We start from the raw sequence: 27,335 nt of genomic DNA on the forward strand, positions 1-27,335 counted from the left end.
TTATGTACACACACTTCATTTTTCAAGTTTAAATTTACACAGCTTTCATACACCAATGTAACCAACCCTTTATTTCCTCCTAGTTTGAAAATTACTAATGTGACATGCTGTATATTTTAAACTCTGAAGAACCAGTACTGGATATTTACATATTTATTCCATGCTTGAGACTTTTCATTTCAAATTTCCCTGACAGAAACCAAATTATTTATATCCCTTGTAGTTTTGAAAACAGTAAAATTTCTAAAAAAATAAAACCACCTTAAACACATGGTATAAAGGAGTGAGTCAGCTTTAAAAATATTTATGCAGTGCTCCTTAAAAAAATAGCATTAATAACAGTAATGCCTGTGAAAGCTCCACCCATTTTAGTCATTATAAGTAAAATTACATCTCCTTCTTATTTTACCATTCAGAAAATTGTTTGGCTTCCAGTCCAAATCTGTTCATGTTATTTTAAATAAGGTTAAACCCTTCAAGAACGGATACTGTTCCCCATAGGTGCACCCAGTCAATTCATGGGCGTTTCCCACTTTCATTGGTTTTTCAATCACCTCCCAGGCAGTGGAACAGTCTCAGAGTCTCCACACAGGAAAAATACAGCTAATAGGGGCCTTCTGTGTATCAAATGAAAAACTTACTTCATTTAGTCAGGTAATACAAAGGTAAAAAAATTTCAGTTTAACATATTACCATACTTTAGAAACACTTCAATTATGGTGTGGGCAGTATTTAAACAGAGTAAGACCCCTCTATAGCACTTCTGTAATGTCAACAGAGCAAGTAAGTATAAGTGAAAATCAAACTAAGTCTTACAGTGGAGCTCATTTACAAATATTGCATGTGGCCTTTAGGCCACCCTGTCCAAAAATGCAATGGCTACTGAAAATCTGTTAATTCTGTGAAACCCATGGAGCCCAAAGGAATGCAAACACATAAAACCTGACTTCACTGATTTCAATATGAAAATAAATTCAGAATTTAATAAAGTAGTGGTATTTCTTTATGAATTCCTACTCCTCCTTTTTCTCTTTGCACTGTATCTCAGTCTAATCACAGGAACAAAACTCCAGTTCTTTATAAACCAGGTTTAATATCACTACCTGACTACATGTTGGCTCAGGTTATACACCTGTGTCTCTGGCCTCTCCTCCACTATGTTAGGCAGAGGAGAGAGAGGGAACAAATTAACTCCAGGTACTCTAAGGGTATGAGTATTTGCTTTTTAACTGAAAGTATATACTGCTTTCCAATGAAATAACTCCTGTGCTCCTAATGCATAAGCTGGAGTTGTAAAGTAAGTGATGCAATGTTGACTTACTCTCCCTGAAGTAAGTAACAGATTTTATTCAAATTTTACCTGGTGTGGGACTTAAAAGTTTCTAATCTCATTTCCCAAGATGTACAACAAAACCTACATAAATTACATTTACATTTGTAGACTTTAACAGATTATTTTCAGTTATTCTTCTATCATTGGCTACTTCACCTGCTGGCAGACACACCTCATTCATTAATAACTCAGACTGGCTAACAAAATAACAAAAGAAAAGAGGGCTAATGGCTCTAAACCTGAGAGAAAAAAAACCCCAAAATTTCATTACATACATATTTTTTAATTTTCTTGCAGTAATAAGTCACACACAAAACACTTGCACCTTTCTTTTGGCACAATGAATATTTAAGAAGTCCTTCAAGTCTTAACTCAAGGAGGTGCTTTACTGAGTATTGTCTACTGAAATCCACAAAAAAAATTGAAACATTCTTTCAAAAGGAACAAAAAATTTACAATTGTACACAAAAAGTCTTGAATTTTATTGAAATTTCAATTCTTGTATCAAACAAAAGCTTTTTCTTCAGACAAAAATATTCTCTTGGTGTCCTCCAGATACCAGAAGCTCTGAATTGGTCCGTTAGTGACGCTGCTTTCTTTGTCATCTTCACAGAAGTCCACAAGGTTGAGCTGTTCCACCATTGGGTCTTATTTTATCGTGTGAAGGAACGTACATGACGACCTCTTCCACTGCCTCCACTAACAAATTTCCCTCTTGAGCCACCACTGCTACTACTATTAGCACTTGTCCAAGACGGTCCAATTCCTCCACGGCCTCTGGAAGCACGATCGCGAGGACTCGGTCGGTAGCCTTAAAGCAAAGAAAAGTATACTCAGTTGGAAAAAAAAAAAAAAAAAAAGCCCTAGGCGGAGTAGCTGCTGCGAAAGCGTAAGAAACAAAACCAGGATGAGATACAAACAGCGTCTGTTTCCTCCTTTTAATTTTCACTTTTCTTTTAGGCAAGCATTGCTGCTTTAATTGCGCTATGATTACCACGGAGGTACGAAGACAATTGAATGACAAAAGTCTGAGTGCAAAATTAAGATTCTGCGATCAAGTGTTCAATTCAGCAAGTTTTATGGGTTACAGGGCAGCTCGTACGAAAGCACGTATTTGACACGGTCTCACTGACAACTGTTCATATATGCTTAAAACATTTGCTGAATTTCAAGGTGTCTGCAGCATCCTTGCATGGTTTCATTTGTAAAGCAAAAATGAAATTCAAGGAATTCTCTATAGTTCGATGCCCATATGAATACCATGTACCTGCTGAACTTAATGGTCTCAGTGGTGGCAGTGGACCCCTGTTAAAATTGCTTTGACCACCTCTACTGTCATTGTAGGTTCCCCTGGGTGTACTCTGTGCACTCCAACTTGAGCCTCGAGCACCTTCACGACGACTGTAATTTCCTAGATAGGGAGAGAAAAACCAACACACTGTTAAGCAAACATCACTGGGTTTGGGTTTTTTTTCCATTTCAATCTTCACAATACTCAGGGTGGTAACATAATATTTATACAATTCAAATAGATAAAGATACTCTGTATCAACATACCTGCAGTATTCCAACTTGAAGTTTACTTCAAGTTACTCTTCCAGTTACTTCAAGTTTACTTACGAGTTACTCTATTCTGCACAGAATCAGGGGAACAGATCTGTTCATCAGGCAAGGACTCAAGTTAAAAAGAATTCACATTATCTAGCGTATCAAGATCAGATTCTTATTCTTCCAGATTTTGTGGTGAAATAAATCCTAGTATTTATAACTTTATGAATAGAAGTATTTTCTGTTTCTACTTTGCAAGGACTTGCCCTAATTATGGGATGGAAGGAAAAAGAATGCAATCTTGTCTATGTATGAAAGAAATTTAACACTCTGTAGGTTACAATCTCCAGATTCACTAAAAATTGCATCATATTCTTGTCAGGATCTTCCATCCTTTTACTCCAAAGCCTCATTTAAACCCAGAGATGTACTGTGGTGCTTGGTTTTAGTTACTACATGTCACAAAAGACAGGGAAGCACTCCAAGAGTTGCTGAAACAGCTGACTCCTTTTGTAAAAGAGAGGCAGAAAGGCAGCATAGGAATTCACAGCCTTGTTTCAATTGTACAGCTTTGGAGGTTCTCACCTTCAAGAGAATCTTTCCTGGTGCTAAACAACTCATTGTAACAACACTGCTTCGGGAAGATCTCACACCGGGGATGATGAACTGCTAGGAAAGTGGGTTAGTATTACTGAAGCAATTTTAGCATGCATCTACTCTAGTTCTGATACAGGAACCAGCATACCTTTTGAAGCAGGTGGTGTAAAGAACCTGTTCTGACTGTGAAAAGCTCCTCGTCCTCCACGGTTCCCTGAGAACCCACCACGCGAAGAAATTTTCTGTGAGACTTTTGGTGGCCTTTTGGCTGGTGGTATCCCATCTGGAGCAACCACTTCTTTGCTCTCTGCAGCAACAAAATCATCCACATGCATGGAGGGTGGCCTGCTTGTGTTCTGCTTCCTCTGACGGAAGATATCGTGTGGTCGAATTCCTTGTCCAAATCCTCCCCTTCCTCTCCCTCTGGGTGGTGGCACAACATGAGCTCTCTTTGCAGGCTCTATGTACTCAGATTTCCCACTGTCATGACAAACCATGATTTAGTTAGCTAATGTAACACTGTACTACTGATGGTCAGGCATTCTCCATACTGGAGATGCAATTTGAAAGGTATCTGACGTTTTGACAACATACAAATCAATGCTGAAAACACTGTTAACTTACCTTGAAGTTATGAAGGTCTCATGCTTGTGCTTGCCAAGCTTGAACCCTTTTGTGGTTTTTGTGCGTCCAGGAGATGATGGTTCTGACAAAAATGACCTCTCCAATTCAGCTTGCAAGTCAAAGTCACTGCAACCCTTCTCTGACAGTTCAATTAAGTCAACTTTTACCTTCAAAAAGAGAGTTTAATCAAAACAGTCATTACTAGCACCTCCAAAAAAAAAAAAAAAAAAAAAAAAAAAAAAAAAAAAGGGCAGCAGTAACAAAAAATGCAGCAGAGCTGCAGCAAAATAATTATCTTGACAGATCTGAATGCGAAAGGAGTGAAGGGCATAGCTCTCAAATATGAACACCCATCTTGTCACTAAATGACACACAGTTGGACAATTCTCTTGCTTAAGATACAGCTCTACAAATTTATTAATGTCACTTTTATACAGTTTTGGTTTTGCTAAAGAAATTAAAACATAACTATCTTTGCATGTAAATTAAAAAAGTAAAACTAAAAACGATTAAGGCAATGAAGTCAACAGAAACTGATTATTTCTCACACAAGAAAATAAGACACTGCCAATTTCTTAGTTCTAAAAAACCAGGAATGCTACTGTATTTTTCATTATTAGCATTAAAGTTTAGATTACAAAAGTTTCAAAAACTGTGAAAAGCTTTTGTGCAGGTAGTTTCATTTACTACTGCCATGTTTCCCCCTTCTGTCACCTCAGAGCAAATATTTAAATTTTAAAAAAAGTGAAGCTATCAGGCTCTTGTGGATACCACTGCAATGACAGAAGACAAGCAAGGAGAAGAAACTAAATCACATTCTTTTCTACCTTTAATACAAACTGATGAAAAGCCTCAAGAGCAACGCAAAAGCAGTTTGGGACTGACACAGCAACTGCTCCCCTAGGGTACTGCAAAAGATCCCAATTTTGTAGCAGCTTCCAAGTCAATCTGAAGGCATTTGATAACCCATTTAACAAATGCCAACCTCTCTATCTGGGTCAAGTTAGAAAGGTGAGTTCTGGAAAACAAACCCTTTGGCCAAATGAATTTCTGATGCTACTAGTTCAGATTAATTCTCATTTTTAAATCCATTTTAAATACATTAATGAATCCTTTTACCATATCCAGGTCAGTGTCTATTTCTTCAGCCTGAAAGGGTGAGAACCACATGGACTTCAGCTGGTCATCCATCACATCTGCCAACACGTATGTAGTCCTACAACAAAACAAGGCCAAAGGCCTGTTTGGTTATGAACCACAAGCAACTGCAAGTGTACAAAGCACCTGGGGTGAACATTGCTGCCCTACCCTTGATACTCACATGACATTCAATACATTGGGACTCATGGGTAGTAGTGACAACAGTGCTCTTTAGACCCTGCTTTTAATATACTTAATTTATGTATGCATAAAATACTCAATTTTCACAAATAAATTACTGCTGACACACTCAACCATTTTACCTGTTGTTAAACAAATTCTGAAGAGAGTCTGGTGCAGAAAGAGTAGGCTCAACATCTTGGTCACTCAGTGGACAAGAATCACCTGCTGATTCCAACATCTGCCTTACTCCAACAATGTTGTCCAGTAAGGATTCAAGGCCATCATCTTCCTTAGAACGATCCTATGTCAACACAGAACAAGTCAAAATTTTTTCCTCTCTGCAGAGATGGAATAATGCTTTTCTTATTTATTAAAAAAAGGGGGAGGTACTATACAACAGTCTACCCAGCCACAAACAGTGTAAGTAAGACACCTGAGTACACAAACAACAGCAGAAAGCCCCTAGGTGTGGTATTAAACATACCATGACACCACATGAACATTCCAGGTTCCATTCCCAACTGATGCAATATCCTTTAGAATAGTCCCAAGGAAGACACTGCCCAGGTTTTATTTAAGAAGCTTTCTATTAAAGCATTCCAGTGTCCTGTGTCTGCTGTTCCTCATTCAGAACAATTGTGGCTTTTAATCTCTTAGCTAATAGATGCAGGCAGCCAGGGAAGGGACAGGAGGGAATAAAGCACTTCAAAGGCATTTGTGATCAATAGGCTATGGAGTAGCTGTTTCATGGACTCTTAAATTAGCCATCTACTGCATGGCTGCCACCAGTTACACAGAATCAAATTTGAATACCAGAGTTAAGTTTGCAATTATAATCATAGAAAGGCTGGATGCATTGAATTCTACATGTCCTCTAGTCCATTCCCCACCATCCCTGCTGGAAGCAGGACTATCATCAAAGCCAGGTCAGGTCAGCCATAACTTTATCCAGTCATGTCTAAAAAAAAGTTCCAGTGACAGAGAGCCCACAGCCCCACTGACCTGTTCAGTGCTTCACTCTCACTTCTCTCTCAGTGAGTAATTTTTTTTTTTTTCCTAATGTCAACTTGAACCTCTGAAGCCACAATCCAGGGACATTGCCCCTTGATTAATCATCTGGAATTACCAAGAGAAGTTTGATTCCACCCTCTTTGTTACTATCTTCCCAAACAGCTGTGGCAAACTCTGAAATTGCTCCTGAGTCCTCTTCACCAGGCTAAACAAGCCCAGCTTCTTCCTCCTCTCTCTCTAGCACATGTTCTCTAGGTCCCTAACCACCTCTGTAGAACCCTCTCCAGTTTCCCCAGGTCTCTCTAGAAATGGTGAGAGGGCAAAGGTGGTCACAAGTGAACACAACACTCACATGAGAGCTCAGTAGCATCCTGTCGTGGGAGACGACAAGGCCCCTGGATGTGCTGACCATGCTCCTTCCAGGATGGCTGAGAACACACTCACTCACCTGCTCCTTGTGACTGTTCGCTGTCAGCCCATATTTAACCTATCAACCAACATAACCACCTGGCCCTTGCCAGCCCAGCCTGCAACAAGGCATGGGATTATCCTGCTTTCACTGCAGACCTTTGCATTTTTCCTAATGAACCACATAAACTTTCTGCTAAATCAATCCTAAAGCATTTATTGAGATCTCTCTGGATTGAGGCTTTGCTGTCTGTCAGATTAGTCACCGCCCCACATCCTACTGGCATCCACAAATTCACTGAAAAGGTATCCATTGTTCAGGCCTCTGATGAAAACATCCAACAATATCCAGCCCCCAATATTAATTCCACTTACCAGTTACATCAAGCCACAGCTAAGCTGGGGTTCCTGCTGTTTATTACCTTAACAATCTCCTTCATCACTATCCTACACCCTCTTTGCTTGTAGGCATGTGCTGCCTTCCATGACACCATTAACCGCCTGGGCTAACAGAAAACTGCAGCATCAACTTCATTATTTAAATTCTTTTACCATAACATGTTTCTCCAGATCAAGAAGGAGGCTTTCTGGGGTGTCTTCTTTGTTCTGTAGTAGATGTTTTAACTCTGCAGTGGTAAGACCCAGCGTTCTGCCTGAATGGGATCCATCTGTTTCCATAAGGCTTCCATCATCTCCACAACATCCCTAAAATATTTGACAGTTGGGGAGTAAGTATTCATAAATGTTCAATACTTCTGGACTGCAAACCTCTTTGAATTCAAACACACATTAGAGCAAATCTAGCAAAATGAGTTCTCTTGATTTAAAAACATATGATGTAAATTATTTTAAGTACACTTCAACAAGCAAGTTTATATACTGCATCAAGATGAATGCAACCCTTTCCTGTACTAGATGAGGTCTCTATCACAGATTTTATAATTCTCAGTACAGCAGCTCTTTAACAGGATGCTGTGAATCTAAAAGTGGGACACTACAGCATACTACTCACTTAGGAAATCAGCATGAACCACGCCTTTTTTCCTACTGAAAACCCCTCTTAGTTACTAAACATACATCCTTGCCCAGCTTTCACAGATTTCATTAAAAACTAAAGATGGCACTAACATTACTGATGGAAAAGCCTCACCCAGCAATCTGCAGAATCAACTGCTTTCTGAAATAATTGTTACTGAGCATGTCTCACACTGCAGATTTCAGAGAAATGCAGCTGAGTTTAAGCATTCAACACATATTCGCTTACCAGAGTATCAGAGTTTAGAATCTGTCGCATAAAATCCAAAAATGAAGAGGCCAGTTCACCCGTGTCTTTGCTGAAACTAGTTATTACTCGCTTTAATACAGTGTACAGAGCATTGCTGTGTTTTCTTAGAGAGCTGTTTTCAAAACACAAAGGGAGAAAATACTTTATTAGTACATACACTGTGACCATTCCACCAAAACTGGTTAGAAGAAAATGGCATATATGCAAAATAAACCTGGCAGATTTTACAATTATCAAGTTCAGCCTTGATTACAAAGCTGGAGCTTCATTATTTTCTCCATACTAGACTCCTGTTTTCACCAGTACTGTCTGCAGATATTTCAGATATATATATATCTATCTCTGAAATACTACTACTATTTTATAGTAGTATATAGCTATATATTATAGTATATATAGCTATATATACTACCTATATTAGGTAGTGTGTATATATATATATATACACACTACTCTATATATATATATATATATATATACATACACTATAGAGCTATATATACTACCTCCAAAACATTCAAGAAATTACAATTTCATCTTTGGCAGAAAAGGGACTGAAGTACAGAAATATGTGCTTGCACAAGGACCTTATGTATGAAGCAGGATCATGCTTGCAGCTACAATTCCTCTCCATCCCCTGATGCCTAACTGCAGAAAACAAACTGTAAATGCAGCATGAACAGAAATAGCAAGGCTGAGCACTGAAGCTGACAGCTGGACACACGGGATCCAGCATCTCTAAGGTGCAAGAACAGCATCTGTAACTTGCTAATTTTTCATTGGTGGTTATATGGCTTCTGGCATCCATGACTTATAAAATGTTTTGAACCACCTTATATTGACAACGCTCCTTTTTCTCCCTGCAAATCTCACCTTTTTGCCTCTGCACTTCAACTTCAGCAAACAGAAACAGGTCCAAATATAGGACAAAGAATCGAGAGCCAAAACAACATGTTGCCCAATACATGTATATATTCTGTTCAAAGTGAGTGAACAAAAATAGTTTGGAAAAAAACAACTCATTCCTAAAGCCTTAATTGTCTGGAGGTCAGAACACTCGGAGAAGTGCAAACTGAATCCCCTAAAAATAGAGGAAGTACAGACAGTTCTCCAGTGTGCCAGATGAGAGCTCTTTGAGTGTCTCAAAAGGGGAAGAACAAGAGCACTACATCCCATTCTAATCCTCCAGCCTTGGAGTGGGGAAACAGAGTGTACAAACCTGTTTCCAATGCTTTGTCTCCTTCTTGAAACTATGTGCTTCTGTATGCATACTGCAGAAATTATTCAGAGTGTGAAGGAAGACCAAAATACTGAGTAAAACACTGAAGCCCCAAAGAGAAACAATGCCTTATCTTCAACATTTTCTACTAAGCATGTAAAAAATTATTTTACGCTACAGTTTTTAAACAATTTTAAGCTGTCAGTGATATCATAAAATACCATACCTCTTCAAGTGGTAGAAGCCATAGTCATGCTCTGTAAGGAACATCATTGTTCGGATGCATGTCAGCAGACAACTGTAACTGCTCTCAGAATTTGTTAATGTTTCCATCAGAGAGTCACAAATTAAGGGCATCAGCTCTTTGCTTGGTAAGGAGTTGGAAAGCTGCTCTAATTCAGACACAGAGCCTTCTGATGAACTTGGTAAAATAAGTGCAATATCCTAAAAGAATTATTATTATTATACATTTAGTAAAAATGAATTCTGTATGCCTGCAGTAAATATAAACCATACATGAAGACAGAAGCACTGGGTTCTTTCCCTCTCCCTTTATCATCTTATTCCAGTATTTCAGTTATTACTGACCAGGAAAATACTAATCTAGAGTATCTTTTTTGTTCAGTGCTGTTAAGGGCTACAAACCATTATTTCTAAAACATAAGAGCTTCCAATTCTGAAATATGGCAGCAGAGTTAAAATTAGGTGTCAATATGTCCCTCAATCTCAAAACACTGGTCAAAGAGACTGAAGTTCCTTAGCTGGTTCAGCCTGGAGAAGAGAAGGCTGAGGGGTGACCTCACAGCAATCTACAAATGCCTTAAGGGGAGCAGCAGAGGGGCAGGTGCTCTCCTCCCTCTGGTGAGCAGCGACAGGACACAGGGAAATGGAGTGAAGCTGCATCAAGGGACATTCAAGTTGGACATCAGGAAAAGGTTCTTCACGAGAGGTTGGTCAGTCACTGGAACAGGGTCCTCAGGGAAGTGATTAGGCACCAAGTCTGTCAGAGTTCAGAGAGCATCTGGATGACACTTAGTCATGGTTTAGTTTTAGATATTCCTGTGAAGAGCAGGGAGTTAGACTTGATGATCCTTTTGGGCCCCCTTCAATTTGAGAGATGCTTTGATTCTAAGGTTCTGTGAAAACTAAGAGGCTGCAGACACCACCTATAAAGTTTTGGACCTTCTGTCACTTCCATATTTTACATAAAATAAAACAAGATTGATTTTCCCAAGGAGAAAGACAGAGAGATCTTGTTTGTATGCAAATGGCTGATTATCTCTACTGACCAACAACATCCAAATGTCTTCTGTGTAACTGAGTAAGCACTAGATCAAATAAATACATGCACTAGTGAGACAAATGATGGCATGCCAATCTGTGCACATATTAACGAGAAACTACAGGGCCAGTCTACAAATCAACTTTCAACTAGCATTTCTTACCTTGTTCTAGCAACTTCTGCTTTTTTTAATGGAGGAGTTTTACAGTACCAGCATAGCATACATATCTTTATATTTGGAATACATTATCAAGAGGTTTCAGTTAGATCACTAAGAGATACATATTTATTTAACTAGCTAAGAAGTGAACAGTGACAAGTCAAGTTTTGTCAGTGGCCCACATGGAGAAAAGGTATCCCTCTCTCAGCTGATGGGACAGGAAATCTTTCTGCCATTCAGTTTCTGGTCTCTAATGAGCTGCCAGAAAGTGCACAAAAAGCAAAAGACATGCCATAAAATGGAAAATATTTACATTCAAGAACAAGAAGGCAGCACATCTGCCAAATTAGCCAACAACACATACTTTTTGTGTTTCAACAATGTTACTGTTTTTTTCATTTTGGAAAGAAAGGTACTTTAGAAACAACCTCATTTAATCTGTCTCCTACAATAATCAACACATATTATGCATTAAATATAGCAAATACCTGATCACAGAGGGACTGTAAAAGGGAAGTTACATATTCAGAACACTGTTGATGAGTCACATTGTCCCCAGCTGATCGCATCAAAGCCAAGAGCTCCTGGAAAACCTCTCCATACTTTTCATCTCCTTTAGCAGTTCCATTGATAAGATGCAAAATAGCCAATTTACAAGCTTTGTGTGAAGCCAGGGCATCCAATAAAGCAAGCAGTCGAGTGGTCTGTCCAGTGTAGTGTTTCTCTTTATCTTCTGTGTTGCTGAAATGGTATCAGTGCACTGTGAAAAAGCTGGTTTAAAGTGATCTAAGAAACTATAAAAACCATCCCAGGAGTCATATAATTCTGCATTTTAGAAAAAAAACCCACCTAGTTTGCGTACTTAAACTTACAGTTCCATTTACTTTTTGAAAACTGCTCAATTTTCACTAAAGAACTTCTGGTCACATCATTAATTAATCTACTGTGCATTTAATACACTGTAGGGCATCTAAATGTATAAGAGAAATAAGCTGTTATGTAAACAGTATCTAAGTGGATAATTATGTTTCAAAGAAAGAGCACTCAGTTTCAAAACCCTCTGAACCTTTATCATTCAACTTACACTAGTTTACAAACATCTATACACATATGTAATCCCAGCACAGCAAACTTTACTGGCCTACTGTTCTTATTTCCGTCACACAGGTCCTTAGAAGCACTTTATAGGCGAGATGAGGCTTTGCAAAGCAAACCTGAAGAAAATCTTCTTAAAATACTTACCATAAACATGCAACATGAAACTGTCTACATCAAAACCTAGAGGCATGAGCTGTTCTCTGGCAACCTTAAGCATTATCAGGACACAGCATATAGCACTGGAATGAGAATTTGTTCAGCCCACAATGAAGCATATTTCCAAACGTACTTTCCTCTTGCTAAATCTACTGTGCAGAAGCAAGGTGAACTTAACAGTTCATCAACAAAATCTTTGCAAAAGAAAACAAAAATACCTTTGCAGGTCTTCTACTATTAGATCCAATACTGTCCTCATGATGAGAAGAGCAGTAGGTGAAGCCAAGTCACACAGCTGAACACAAATCCGCCTCAACATGTGCTGAATGGGCTGGCAGGACGAGCCCGAGAAAGAGCGAACGATCTCCTGGATCAGCTTGGCCTGCACATGGAGGTGCATACTCCACAGCTTCCTGGTGTTAAGGGCCACTGCAATATCATGGGCTTCAATTACCTGCAGGAACAGAAGGGCAGCAGGGTTCTTCCTGTCAGTTTTTATGATAAAACATTAATTCTATCACAAAGTACAAGCAAAGACAAAAGTACGACTACTGTCCTCATTAAAAATATGGAATGCCATTTTCATTGTCACCAAATGACAGTGCATGAGCCAGCAAATTAGGTATTTCAAATTAGGAGCATGGATTGCCACACACCTTTGATGCTTACTTAATAAAGATCACAAACTCAAGATCCATGACAAAAGAAAGAAGAGCCTTAATATACCAAGTTCAGCATTCAGAGTTAAATTAAAAGGTTCGGAGACAGTCACTTAAGTAACAGAACAGGAGTCTAGATAATCTCACAAGGGACAAAAAAACAACATATGACTGCTAGCTGAAGAAAAATGCTCCAAATAATACCAATTTTGTTTCTGCTGAAAAAGACTTATCTACAAAGAATCTATATGAGCCCAAATGCTTTAATACAACTTTAATTCATCCTTTCACATACCTGTTCCTTCAATTACTAGAAAAACGGTCAAAGCGTTATATATAAATACTAAAAATGCTTTAAAAAATAAATACATCTCAGTTATACCTGAGTAGTCTGCATGGGCAGTGGAAGAGGCAACAACTCTGAAAGCAGTATAAGTCCAGAGAAAAAGCCTTCAGGAATTCTTAAAATTGATGAGAGAACTTCCTTCAGCATTAAAGACCAAGTATTGTTCGCCAAAGTTTCCTCAGAAATGGTAAGTTTTTCATTAACACCTTGTGTAAAAGTCAATAAGACATCAACAATGTCATTCTGGATTTTTTGCTCATCGCTATCTAAGCGGCCTGAGAGAGGAATAGAGCAGAGGAGCATGTGTAAAGAAACAAGTGCTGCAGGAACACGCATGTCCTTGAATTCAAAGGATCCTCCCCTCAGGAGCTCTGTCAGCATTGTTTTAAGCAGAGTCAGTGTACAGCGGGCCATGGAAATAGTAGTGACTCTGTGCAGCGTGGTGCCCATGTTGACATGGAGTCGCCAAGGCTGAATAAGGATGCTGTTCAGCTTCTGTAACACCCGGATGAAGGTGTCCATTCCCTCGGAAGAGAAGAGCTGAATAACTGCAAGATTCCATTTAAGGTCCTTCTGTTGACCTGTACAGAAAAGAAATAACATTTCTGTATTTCTAATTTCTTCTGGGCAATCACAGTTACACTTCAGCCAGGTTTAAGTAGAAGACTCAAAAACTAAGATTTGTGCTTTAACCTGTACAAATACATCAGCCATACCTTCTACCATAGGCGGTGGACATGCAATATGACACAGAACACGAAGTGCAGTGGGAAGACCAACCCCATCTGGAGTCATCAAACTGTCAATATTCTTTCAGGAGAAAAGAAAAAAAAGGAATGAGCCTGTATTACAAGGAAGGACTTCACAAGTGTACTGCTTGCTTAGTATTCAAATTCTGTATTTAGTTACTGTAAGTATGTCACAAAAGTTTAATTATTTCACCTTTTGGTAAGCAGTCATAAATAAGGCAGAAACAAAAAAAAGAGCATCAACATTTGCATTGTGATTTACAGGAAGCTAAAATATTTAAATAATTAGATCTTTGCATCGTATATTTACCTCAGATTTTGTTTCAATAAATATAACAATGCAAGACCCAGCCTAGATCATAAGCTTTAATAGAAACATCTCTTTTGGATAACAGTATGCATTTTTAAATATGTTAGTATATATCTAAGATAAAATATCAGACTACAAAAGGTCTAAGCTTATAGAACATAAATAAAAGATAGCATCTACCTATATTTTACTGACCTGTTTGATATATTCAATAAGATTTGGAATACAATTTATTTCAAATCTAAGATTTTTCAAAGGTTCAAGCCACTTGCTGAGCTCTGGGGAAAAAAAATACTTAAGTCAGTGAATTTATGATCATAAAACCTTTTCCAATCAAAATGTACTTAATTTACACAATAGACACTAAAGCCAAGTGCAAAATCTGTGGGGCACACAGTGCAGCTGTAGCCAGCCGAAAAGGATTAACAAAAATAGAACTTCAGGCAATCTATATTATGCACACTGACAAAATCTGAAGTCAATCTGAAGGCAATTTTCATCTCATTATCTGCATTACCTGTAATCAAATATTTTTTTACAAAAGACACTAAGAGGCACTGTCAGCTAAAGAAAAGAACGAGAACACATTCCCCTTAATGTACAGCATAGGTTATTACAAACTAAGTACAAAACTTCCATTAAGTGCTCAAATAGAGCCAATCTGTGCCCTGCACTCACTCATGCTAAAAGTCCATACAGATTATCAGTCTCCCTCTTAGCCTAGAATAACCTGAAAGTCCCAGGTTCCTGGATAAGAGATTTAAAAACCATTGCTCCTGAAAATATTTATAAAAACATGAAGATCAAGTGTATATGAATTGATGACTCAGACTGATTTAATTATTTGGTTTAATAAGCTAGCCTGCTTCTCATAAAGCAGTCTGATGATCAGGCAAGGAGCAAAAATAAGAGCATGACAGAGGAAAGATTTAAACTAAAACTTTGAGGAATTCTGATTTCATTCAGTGCATTTAAGTTTTGGAAGAAATTACTGTCTACATGAGTTGGTTAACCGGTGCAGAGCACAACTTTGGACATCAGAGTCTCAATGTTCAGGTGTCAGAATAGTCTCCAGCAGGATTTTTCTGAGTGTCCCAGGCCTGATCTGTAAGTCAACACAAGCTAGGAAGACACCAAGACACATTTTGGACATCAAAAGATGTAGTAACAGGGTAACATGGACTATTCCATGTCAGCTGGCCTAAGAGCCTTAGAACAGTCCCAGGATTATTTAGTAGTAAAGATTCTGTCACACTACATCACTGTCCTGGTTCCAGATGGCATAGAGCTTGTTTTCCTCCTAGCTGCTGTTCAATGCTGTGTTTTGGATTCAGCATGAGAATAACACTGATAGCACACTGATGTTTTGGTTGTTGCTAACCCTAAGTCACTGCTTACCCTAAGTAAAGGACTTCCAGTGTCTCATGCTCTGTGAATGAGGAGCTGCACAAGAAGCTGGGAGGGAGCACAGCCAGGAGAACAGACCCAACTGTCCAAAAGGATATTCCATACCATGGGATGTCATGTTCAGTATGACAATTGGGAGAGTTTCCTGGAAGGGGATGATCACTGCTTGGGGAGGGGCTAGGCATTGGTCAGCAGGTGGGCAATTGCACTGTGCATTATTTGTTTCTTTGGGTTTTATCTCTTGTCTCCTTTTTATTACAATTATTACCGTTGTTAACATTAGTACTATTAGTATTATTATATGCTACTTTTTTCCGATTAACTTCTTATCTCAACTCAGGAGTTTTACTTGTTTTTCCCTGATTCTCCTCCTCATCCCACTGGGGGTGGGTTTTTACTATAGCAATAGTAAACAATGGCTAGTTAGTCCACTTCTACAGAAATTTGCTCTCCTATTATCAACACAGTTTGAATAATTTCAAACTTCCTGTAATTATCCAGAATTCATGGCAGCTATTTTACTTGAAAAAAATTTAACTAATAAAAAGTATTTCCTATTTAACTCCCATTAACAGAAAAAAAATTGTGCATTATCTCAGTGACTCAACTAATCAGATGCAACTGGAAAAGTAATTTCATTATCCAAGCCAGACAACTGTAAAGCACCAATTATTCACATAAAAAAGATTGCTTCTATACATTCAAACAATTCATTAATAATTACATAAACTGTACCTTGCAACTTGGTGTTATTTTCATCTGCTTTACAAAGCTTCAGCAGAGGTGCTGAATGCTGTTCCAGCATTTGGACATCACTGGAAGATTGTACCACCAGCAAAACAAGGATGCAGGCATAATTATAAGCCACTGACTTCTTAGACTTTGAGTCCCTGAAACAACAAGGCTTTTCTTTAGATCACAGCTAACACAACTGGATATCTGTTAGATTTTCATTATTTGACCCCTAAAAATCTATCTACGGAACTTTAACCTTCAACAAGGATTGCCCCACATAATTATCAATGAAAGAAACCCAAACAATTTCCTCCTATGTTTTTTGCCAAGAGAACACTTTCTGCCACATTATACACATTCATATTCATTTCAGCATCAACAAACCATGACATCCAGGCAACTGGCATGCAAATATTTTTATGTAACTCTATCTGTTTCACAAATCATTTTAAAATCACTGCTACCTAAAGTAGTACAACTGCCTGTCCAGAGAAAACAATGACTGTATTTAACATCTACAAGAACTTGAAGAATTGAGAGATTCCCACCCCAGAGTACCAGGCAGTACTCTCCGTACCGAGTCAAACTTTCTACATGTTTCACAGGCAACATTTTATGCTTAAATAAAAACTGCCTACTTACTGATGTTTTCACAACAACTTTGTTGATGACCTACACAGATTTGGGGTATTAAGTACCTGATTACAAAATGACAGGCCTGATTTTGTATTACATGCTTCTACTTAAAAGTTGTTTTGGCTTTAAATAAAAACATCAGGATCTAAAGGAAATTTTAGATTAATGGAATTACTCATAAAAGATAGATACTTTTAAAATTAAAAAATTAAAGGAAATAAATAAATGCATACATTACCCTAACGCTTCTTTGGAATAGTACTCCATTAAAGTAATAAGACTTTGGAGATTTTTTTCCAGACTGAATACATGAGCCACAGCAGATCTTCCTACAGGGTTAAAGGTGATCAAGTAAAGGTTGTGAAGTGTTCCCAGCAGATCTGAGTGGTCAGTCTCCTCACTGGCTGTGCACCGCTGGAAGTGGCAGAACAATTCCGAAATGCACTGTAACGTCTGTGTTGAATGGAGGAGCCAGAGGGCAAAAGTATCCTCATTGGCACCATCTGACTGCAGACCTTCCTCTTGATCTGGGTCAGAAAACTGACAAAGTGCTCTAACCAACAAGTTTGTTGCTTCGTGCTCAGAGATAAAGAAAAGTAGACCCTTCTGTGACTGTGCCAGGAAACGCAATATATCTCGGATAGCCTGAAGCACACCTGGATGTGCACCTGTCACTGGAAGAGACAGTAGCAAAGTAATGCATTCCAAGAAATGGTGACTATGAAGATATCTGAAAAAAAAACCAAACCCAAATCAGGAAAATAATCAGCAATGCTACAAAATTTGTTAACACTTTATATAAAACTATGTACCTCCTAGCTTCAGTACTTATTGCCCCGTGGACTACAAGAAGTAACTAATTATGAAGTAGTACATAATTTAAACCTTACAAAATGTAATTGCTATAATATTTACAAGAAATAAGTCCTAAAATTCTGATCACCATAAAAAAACCCAAACAATAAAAAAACCTCAACCATATCTACACACAAAACAGGCCACTACATTTTATTAAATTTGCTGCATCTGAATAATCCTCAATGTCAGATTCAATGTTTTAAATGTGCTAGAAAATCAATCATTACAGCATATCTAGCAGGCAATTTTTGAAGACTCTTTGCATGTAGATGCCTATATTCAGCCATGACCTACACCACTGCTACCAAAGAAATTTGTCAGCATTTAGAGAAACACCTTCTAGACAGAAACTTGCTAACAGAGTAAGAACCCATGAGATGTTTTAACTGGCTGAAGGCAGGCAGGCCTCAGCTCCTCTGCCTGTACAGTGAAAGTGAGCACAGTGACACAACTGCACAACCTCCTCATCAATCTGAGGCCAGTTTGCATCTTGCCACCTCAATATCCAGACTGAGGAATTCCAGACCTATTTTACCCATACACATAGTTGTGTTCCAAGATGACAAATGAAACACTCTAGATTTATAACCACTTTCAAACTGGACAGCACTTAGCATAACCAGTAAGCATCTATGAATGCAACTGAAGGGTGAGCACATTACCAGCAATAAGGAGTTTCGTAAGGAGTCATAAGGATGTTAACTTCTGGCTAGGTGCATTCTAGGTTGATCAAAAGCCAACAAAATAACAGGCACATTAATTTATCAATCTCTCTCAGACTTCATATCCACAATCTAAAATCTTCCATAAAAGAATTAAGTGAAATATCTCAAAGTCACCTCTGAAATATATTTCTATCAAGCTAGAGGGAACGCACTCTAGAAATTGAATTTACAACTGCTGTACCTAAACAGGACAGGGTAAGGATCATCCCTTTCTGGAGGGCCTGTAATGCGTGCCATGGTAGGGAAAGATTTCACAGGGGGCTGAATCATCGTATGAGGAGCAGTTTCCATCAAATGGAAGATCTCTTCAAGAAGACTAACAAGTTTTTCCATCTCTCCTTCACTTATATTAGAAGATTCCAAAAGATGATCCATATCCATAGGAGCCTCCACATCATTTTCATATTCTTGGTTGGTTCTTTCAAGTCCTGCCAAGTCCTGGTCCTGTTCTGGCTCTGTGTGATTAGGAAGAGGAGGAGTGTTCTCTGCTAACTGATCCACCACCTTTTTAATGTCTGACAGAATCTCGTAGAAGTGACATTTCTGGAGAATTGCAGAACCAGCTGTAACAACTCGCACAGTCTGATCTAACAGTATGAGTTCCAGGAGTTTCTGATAACCACTTTTTTCATGTACATCTGTGCCACCTCTTAGAAACAATTCCATTCCCTCTGTCATACTAATGACACTATCCAAAGCTTTAAAAGCATTAAGTTTAAGGGACGATGATACGTGATCTGCAAACAACAGTTCAAACAACACATTAATAACTCCTGCCTGCAAGAGTGCCGTTATTCCTTGAGTCCCACATTCTGCTAATGAAGACACCAATTTTGTCCCAGCTTTGAGCTGTCGAACATTCAAAGCAATGGGCTGTTTGAGAGCCACCTGAAGGTTTAAAGCTTGCAGGGTCCAGTCTACTAGCTGGGTAATATAGTCTTGCTTTGTGTCTTTCACCAGCAAGTAGCTCAATTCTTTAACTATTAAACTTGGAATTTCTTCTAATGCCGTGACCCACTTTGCACCCCTTTCCTCTTGATATAATTCCAACAGTTCAGTTAATTTAACTGAGCCTTCCACTGCCCCTGAATTTTCTTTTTCTGTGTCTTGGTCCTTTATTTTAGCAACTTCATTTTCAAATACAGTCTTGTAAGGGCAGCTGAAGTATAAAAGCGGTCCAAGCTCCTTTTCAAAAGGTTCATATGTCACAGGAGGCACAGATGCCAGATCCTCAGGAGTATATTCAATATCAAAGCTTGGATACTTAAATGTTTCACGTTCTAGATCAGCAATTACATCTTCATCACTTGAAATCTGCTCATAGCCATCATCTCCTAAAAAGAGAAAGATTAAGTTACCAAATCAGTTATGAATAAACCAGTTCATAACTGCAGAGAATATCTTCCAAATACAAAGTAGTGATTCATTTTACACAAATATTAGTAGCTAGAGAAAAACCACACACTAACATACAAAAAGCCTTCACTGTCAAGATATGAGTGAAAGACCCACCTGACAGGGTTTTTTTATGTAATAATGGAGTCATTTAAAAGAATGTATAAAGCAAGAAGTTTAACTAGAATACACATTACTACAACTATATTGTCCAATTTTTTTCCTGTGATTGCACCTCTAAAACAACTTCTAGTCTTCTATTTTTTGCACAGACATGGGTGGGATCTTTAAATAACACAAGAAGATGACAACTAAATATGTTATATAAACAACTTCACTTGTTTTTTATTTAAGGAATAATCTTTCACCACTTTCCTACATTTTTTAAACAAAACAAGATTGAATATTCATTCTCACCTATACAACTGTATCTATTTTCCTCTATTTATAGAAAGTCTTACTATAAAGGAATAAATATTTGACAGCAAGATACTGCTCTTGAGAGATGTCAGGACCACAAATAAGGCAATGTTGCAAAACCCAAGTGTCCTAGGGTGACGCTGGGGGGCGGGGGTGCTTTGCCTGTTAAATAATCAGGTTCTTGCCATTTCTCTCTGAGGAATCCTTCCCAAACCAGCTGATGGGAGGGGCCATGTGGGTTTGCTTTCTGGAAGGGCCCCCTTTGGAGGTTTTCTCCCAAATTTGCCCTAAACCAGGACACCAAGGGAAAAAAATTCAGTTCCCTTGCACATACTCATCATGAAGGTACTGCCATCAAGATTTCATAAACCTCTATTTTTTTTCTAAACTCTACAACTTACCATCACCTTCTTCCTCCTCTTCGCCCTCTTCTTCATCTTCATCATCTTCCTCCTCCTCCTCTTCTTCCTCATCAGCAATACTCTCTACTGTATGACCATCATCATCATCATCGTCATCATCATCCTCATCCTCCTCCTCCTCAACATCCACATCATCATCATCTTCCCCTTCTTCTGGTTGATCTTCCTCTACTTCTCCATCATCCGAATACTGGCTTTCTTGATGAATGGACGTTCGATCAGGAGAAATCGGCTCAAAGTAATCCTCCCTATGGTCCACATCATCTTCTTTTTCCCCAACCACTAAAAACAGATACAAAGTTTCAGCAATAAGAGCACTTTTCCGAAATCCAAAGATATTAAACAGGACTGGCCCTATGAGTAGATCCCATGTAGCCCCATACAGTTGGCCTGACCATTCCTTCTTGATTATAAAGGGTTCATTCACCTCTCTGTGTCTGTCTTCCAGCCCATTAACTACCTTGGCTTTTTACACATCCTTTGTCACCACATATCCCCCTGCATACAATAAAAAGAGATTCTCCTCAGCTCTTTTTTTTTTTTTTTTTTTTGCTAAGGTATTTATAGAAATATTTTATTGTTTTTAATGGCAGTATACATGTTTTAGGTTTCTGCATCAAGATACTAGCGATGCAAAAAAAGCATTTTAAAAATCTTTTCGTGATTAAACCGAACACAATCACTTAATTCAGCAAGACTCTGAATATGCAGAGCTCTTGGCACTTCTAACCTACACAGAGACTGGGTAACTTGGCAGATGCTGCAGAATAATGCAGAGGAACAATGGATACCAGAGTCAACAGAAAACTTACATAAAACATGTGCAACATGTTCAACAGTGTATTAGTTAACAGCCAATAATCCCAATCTCGTATTTTTAAAAATCATGCAAATGAACAAACCCAAAACTTGCTTTTCTCCAAATCCCTTTTCTAAAACTGAATCTGTCCAGCAGTAGTAACAGCAGATAAGAAACTTCACACTGGGCAGAAACACAGAATTCTGCCTCCTCTAAGCAGTGACGTGCAGCAAATAAAACACAGTCTCTTCTCATTCTACCTGACACTGGCATAGGTTCATCCTCATCATCATCAGGAGGAGGAGGGCCTGGAGGTGTCCTTGGACCCCTGGGCTGTGGTCTTGGAGGACTGCCATTGAATTGGTCTTCTTTCTCTCCATCAACTATATTTATTGGGAAAATAAAAACTTGCATTTAATGAAACCACAGGAATAAAAGCAGAAAATTTTGGGGTTTCAGTGTTACTTTTGACTGGGGAACAACCATTGCGCAGCTTTTATTTTATCTGTATTCTGCGTTACATGAGGCAACTTTCTAAAGTCACTTTTGATGAAGTAATTTTTGATGTAAACAATAACTACATCAACAAACAGACTTATTAACACTACTGATTTTTTATGTAATACTTGTTTAAAACTTAATGAGTAATTGCCAATTTTGGTTTTGACACTACTCATACTGTAACACTATCAATGATATCTGAATTGCTTTAAAAAAAAGTTCACATTTTACTCGACTGGTTTTTACAGTTAACAACTGTCTTTTACTGCATGTAGTATTCAAATTTTGCAGCCTTCCAGCCATACTTTGAACAATAGTTCTAATTTTAAATCTAAAATCAAAATTGAAGCAAAAACTTGGCCACGGATTCTATTTATGGCTGTTCTAAAACCAGTGCAGAGCACTCCTCTGTAACGTACTTTACACAAGTCAGATGAGCAAAGTTAACTACGACTGTGAAATTTTCTTATGGCTTTAATTCTATTCTAATCAGTTTTTTTAATATTCCAATCAGCTACATTGTAATGAGTTCACACAAGTTAAACTGCATTTTTACCATCCAAAGTAACTAGCAACACATCAAATACACCACTCCCATAAAAGCACTGGATGAGACCCTACTTAAAACCATTCAATATAAACCTAGAAGAAAATACGAAACTAAAGACACAATAAAGAAAAATTAAAGCCACTGTAACCTAAAATGTGGAAGAACTGGGGATTTGTTTTACAGATGGGATAGTGTAACACTGATTTGTAAGGACAAAAACTCTGTCTTCTCCCAAGACTCACCATGTTTTGGATTCCTTTTCAATCCAGGCTGTTGTTGAGGAGGTGGAGGCGGAGGGGGTGGTGGAGGAGGTGACTCTCTCTCATGAGTTATTACCCTGTCAACTGAGCCATATATTGCCAAAGTCAGACAGTTGTACCACCCTCTAAGAACCAATCCATCCGTGTTGACCTGTTGGTTTAAAAAAAAAATTTTACAAAAATTAAAAAAAAAAGAAAAGTAAAAAGCACTTAAAGGCAACTCCAAAACAGTTACTCTAGCATCACTGTATCAGCAAAAAAGCCAAAAGAAGAATCCAACATTAAAATACCTCTTTATTCCACATTTTGAAAACTGAGAACACATTAAACATATCAATTATTGCAACAAATAATCTTCCTCTAAAAGCATTACACTCCTTGCAGTACACACACTGACTAAATAGATCCCTAATCTACTACAGCTTATTAATGAAAAAAAACCCAACTAACAAACAAATGACAATATGAAAAACCACAAGGTGACTCTAAAGAGTATCTCAACTACAGACAGGTTTTAGGATAAGGTTTGAAACAAAAAACACTTTACACAGTGCTAACGTACCACATGAAACCATATTTACACCTAAATGACAGATATGAAGGGAAAGAAGAGGTTTAAATCACTCTGCATTACCTTTGCATTGGGCCTGAAAATAATTGAAGTGTTCTCATCATATTCAAGGCTGTTAAATGAAAGATACAAAGTCATTTTTCATTAATATAAAGCAGAAGTAAAACACAGCAAAACTAATCAAAAAAGCCAACAATAAAACACTGAACAAATACATACAAGAAAGAAAAATCACTTCTTTCTACAGAATTCTTTGCATTAATATATATGGGCTCTGTAAATTTAAAAACGACAGAAATTTTTCTTTCTTTAAGCATAAAACTATGTCCTTCCATACAGACTGGAGGAAAAGGATAAGAATACAAACTAGCAAAATCCAAACCAAACATGGAAAGTCATGGGAGATACAGGATTTTCTATTGCACATTCTCTGCACTATAAAAATTTTCAGGAAGAAAAGGTAGATAATGAAGCCACACACGAATCTTGAAGGAACTTACCTTCCCAGCCGATCAAAAACAGGAGCGCTTGGTTTGCTGACATTGTTGAAAAACAAGTCCAGTTGAAATGAATGGGGGGATGTCTCTCTAGGAACAGAATAAAAGTAAAATTAAATTAGATGAGTTCCTTATCAGAGTAAGCAGGACTACCAAGGAGTAAAAAACCCACAAAATTATACTGTTTAAGGAACGCCCCAACACACTTACAAGTTCAGCAAACACATAAATACATTTTACATTTTTCTGTAGGAAGGTCTATTGAGATATGAAAGCTCAACAAAAAAATAAGAGGGAGGTTTTCCTGAATCTGTTACCTGGTATCTTTCACTTACCCATAAGCCCTGTTGTCAGGCAAACTTGTGTGAGCTCTCACTCCTGGAGGAATGACTCGGACTTCATTTATGTAAACCACGCATGGAAAACGAACCACATCAATATTGGTACTTTGCTACAAAACAAAGAAGAAGCAAAGTCTAGGAAACGTAAAACACAAACAAATTAATGTACTTGTATTCTCCACTAACAGAACATGTTGCAATCTTTATAATAAAATTCAATTTTGTAAAATACTAAACACTGATAAACACCGTTACACAGAAAAATAGAGTTTTTAATATAATCTTGGCACTTTTCATATATTTGACACTATTTTTTCATAGAAAGTGTTACTAGTTTATTTACTTAATTTACTACCTCTATTTGCAAGGATCTTTTAAACAGTTACAGGTTGTTTTTTCCAGACAGGAAGTATGCACGATGTAATTCTAAACATTAGCAAATTTCATATTTCAAAGATAATACTGAATATTGTAACAATACTGTAATTCAGATTACTTTTGTAATCTGACTTACAAAAGTAAGTACAAAAATCTGTACAAAATTTCCATATTATGTTTATTTTTCCAATTTTGCAACACCTGAAAACCTTTAGCAAATATCATTTCTGTTTAACACACAGAAACAGCAAGTATAAAGAATTCTTCCACTCTCCAAAAAGATGTTTGAGCAAACTAGAAAGTTATCAAACTTACAGCGACTTTCCAAGTAGCAGCTATTAAATAATTAATGCTGGACGTCTTCTCTCACTAAATTCACTGCATTAGATCGTATTACATTTATCCATCATTTTTTATTGTATATATGCTCATAAAACAGTACACATATACAACTTCATGTTCAACTGTAAACATATAAAGATTTTCTTAAGAGAAGCTCAGAATCACACTTCCAGTTAGCAAGCTGAATTAGCAGATTGATTGGAAAAAAAAAACCCCAAGCCACTGATCTGTCTATTAACACAACTAAAAAATGAAAAACAAAAAAACAAGTTGATTTGCAGTCAAAATTTATGTCTTTCACTACAATCAGCAAATGAAACCAGCAGAAAGCAAGTACTAAAATTTTTAGAAAGCTAGTAAGCAGTGAAACAGACCAAGTGGAGTTTTAAAAACAGTTTTTAGATATGGTTTTGGGCATGTGTTACTGTCTTCTAAAAAATTGACGCAGACATTTTTTAGCACACAATACAACAGCTTGGCCTGTGGGCTGATGTGTTAGAAGCTGGATGGTGGAACCAAGGAATCCTGCTAGGACAGGGAGCACAGATGAACGAACAGGAACAGGCCGAGTGCAGCCTGTTTGGAGTGAGGGCTGTGGGAGCTCATCTGTGCCTCTAAAAAACATCTGAGTCATGCAGCAGACTCAGATTTCTGGAGGAAGAGCGGCTCTGGGGAGCTTCATCCCCAGGAGCACCACCCAAATAAAGACAAATTCTGTTTAAATGATGCTGGATTATGTCTTGACACCTATGCATCAACACCACCAAAACAACAAGTGAATTCAACCCACTTCTAGAAAACATCAAAAAAAGACCCTACATCTGAACTACTCAACAGCAGTCAACCTGCATAGCCAAGCCAAATAAATAATTTTATTCCAAATCACAGCAATACTTTTCAAGAACTCTAAGTTCCAGTGCAGCACTCATAATCCACAAAGAGGAAGAATTAGTGTAACATAAAGAAGGCTTTCAAGAAACACATAAAATACCTAAGGTTCAGGTTTGGACAATGCCACTGGTAAGAATGGAAGTGACAGAATATTATTTTAAAATATTAAAACTGTCCAACAAGAAAACACAGGGTCCTGGAGAGGAGTAAAAGTGGCTACTGTTTCTAGCCAGGGGAACAGCGCTGGGTAGCACTCCCCACCTAACATTGTTTTAATAGTGGAATCAAAAACACATTTGGGCCTAGCTAATCTGAACAGCTAGAAGACTCCTGAATCACTTTTCAATTGCATTTCATTGCAGCATGAACTCAAAATACTCCATTTTCTTTCCCTAGTGCCTATCCATAAATGCAGTCCAGTTACTGCATGAATTCGAAACGTCTTTGTCATGTTACAGTACACAATCACTTTTCCCCTAACAGTCCCATTCCTCCTCCCTGAACAGCACATCGAGCTCAGCCCCAGACAAATCTGCTGCAAGACCAGCAGTTTCAAAGATGCTCAGGATCCCAACACCCTCAAAGTGCAATATCTGCACGATCTACCACTGCCAAAAGAGCCTGACACACTCATTTTGTGTAAAGTGAATAAATCTAAGGGAATACCTCACAAACACACAAATATCCCTCCTCATCATCAGCTACACAAGAGCATCGGGAGTCTCACAAGCAGCAGAGAATGGCCATTTCAGAAGTCAACTTCTTCCATTATATCGCCTCCTCGAAGCACGCTTATCTTCTTTGTTCTCCGCTCGCCTCTACTCCCCGCCACCTCCGAATCCCCGTTGCTTTCCCACCACCCTCCACCCCCTGCCATCAGCACCTCGGGCTGCCAGGACAGCGGCTCCAGCAAGGCTTCGCGTCAGCCGAGGCGGGAAGGAGGCGGCAGCCCCCCCTCAAAGGCACCAGCCCGGGGGCTGCTCCTGCCCGACCGCCGCCGGGGCCCGCCCCAGCGGGGGTTCCGCACTCCCGGGAGGTCCCGGCGCGAGCAAGGGGACGCCGGCAGCAGCTCAGGAGAAGAGAGAGGAGGGGAAGAGAGGTGAGAAGAGAGGCGGACTCGAAACCCGTTTTACCTCCACGCTCTGGTGCTTGAACGTGTCCAGGAACAGCAGCTCGGTGGCGGCATCCGCCGCCATCTTGGCCGGGCCGCGGGGGACGCGCTTCCGGCGCGCGCGCGAACGCTTCCGGGCCGCGCGGGGCGGGACTGAGGGCGGGCGGAGGGCGGGGGCAGGGCGGGCGGAGGGCGGGGGCAGGGCGGGTTCCACCGCCCCTAGCGCAGTCAGGGGAGAGAGCCCGGGTTGCTTGAGCACTTACAGAGTCATAGAATGAATTAGGCCGGAAAAAACCTCTGAGATCGTCGAGTCTAACCATTCACCTGCTAAAACTCGGGCCGCAGTTGGGGTTGAGAACAGCGGGGCGGTGCCCCCGCTCTCCACTGA

At 38.7% G+C, this 27,335-nt stretch overlaps 1 protein-coding gene across 2 annotated transcripts; it reads right to left on the reverse strand.

The window, feature by feature from the left end:
* On the reverse strand, positions 1-27,100 carry VIRMA (vir like m6A methyltransferase associated). Of its 2 annotated transcripts, XM_059863770.1 has the most exons (25): positions 26,970-27,100; positions 24,220-24,335; positions 23,888-23,974; positions 23,451-23,499; positions 22,799-22,967; positions 21,766-21,888; positions 20,686-20,988; positions 18,651-19,803; positions 17,125-17,616; positions 16,251-16,405; positions 14,304-14,386; positions 13,766-13,859; positions 13,086-13,630; positions 12,263-12,498; positions 11,279-11,531; positions 9,575-9,792; positions 8,109-8,241; positions 7,397-7,549; positions 5,566-5,726; positions 5,222-5,318; positions 4,103-4,269; positions 3,627-3,958; positions 3,467-3,547; positions 2,601-2,744; positions 1-2,144 (listed from the first exon to the last, which is right to left on the reverse strand). In XM_059863770.1, the coding sequence occupies exons 1-25, from the start codon at positions 27,030-27,032 to the stop codon at positions 1,987-1,989; spliced, it is 5,565 nt and encodes a 1,854-aa protein (XP_059719753.1). In that variant the 5' UTR covers positions 27,033-27,100; the 3' UTR covers positions 1-1,986. The 2 variants fall into 2 exon arrangements, with proteins under 2 accessions (XP_059719753.1, XP_059719761.1); XM_059863778.1 differs by lacking the exon at positions 3,467-3,547.
* Between the last annotated feature and the right edge of the window lie 235 nt (positions 27,101-27,335).

The sequence above is a fragment of the Haemorhous mexicanus genome, chromosome 1, assembly GCF_027477595.1.
Source record: "Haemorhous mexicanus isolate bHaeMex1 chromosome 1, bHaeMex1.pri, whole genome shotgun sequence".
Lineage (NCBI taxonomy): Eukaryota > Metazoa > Chordata > Aves > Passeriformes > Fringillidae > Haemorhous > Haemorhous mexicanus.

Coding starts and splice junctions, on each gene's coding strand:
- VIRMA (XM_059863770.1), bottom strand. CDS start 27,032: ATGGCGGCGGATGCCGCCACCGAGCTGCTGTTCCTGGACACGTTCAAG. Junction 21,889..22,798: donor GAAAAGGAATCCAAAACATG/GTGAGTCTTGGG, acceptor CAATAAATATAG/TTGATGGAGAGAAAGAAGAC. Junction 8,242..9,574: donor GGCTTCTACCACTTGAAGAG/GTATGGTATTTT, acceptor TTTTGAAAACAG/CTCTCTAAGAAAACACAGCA.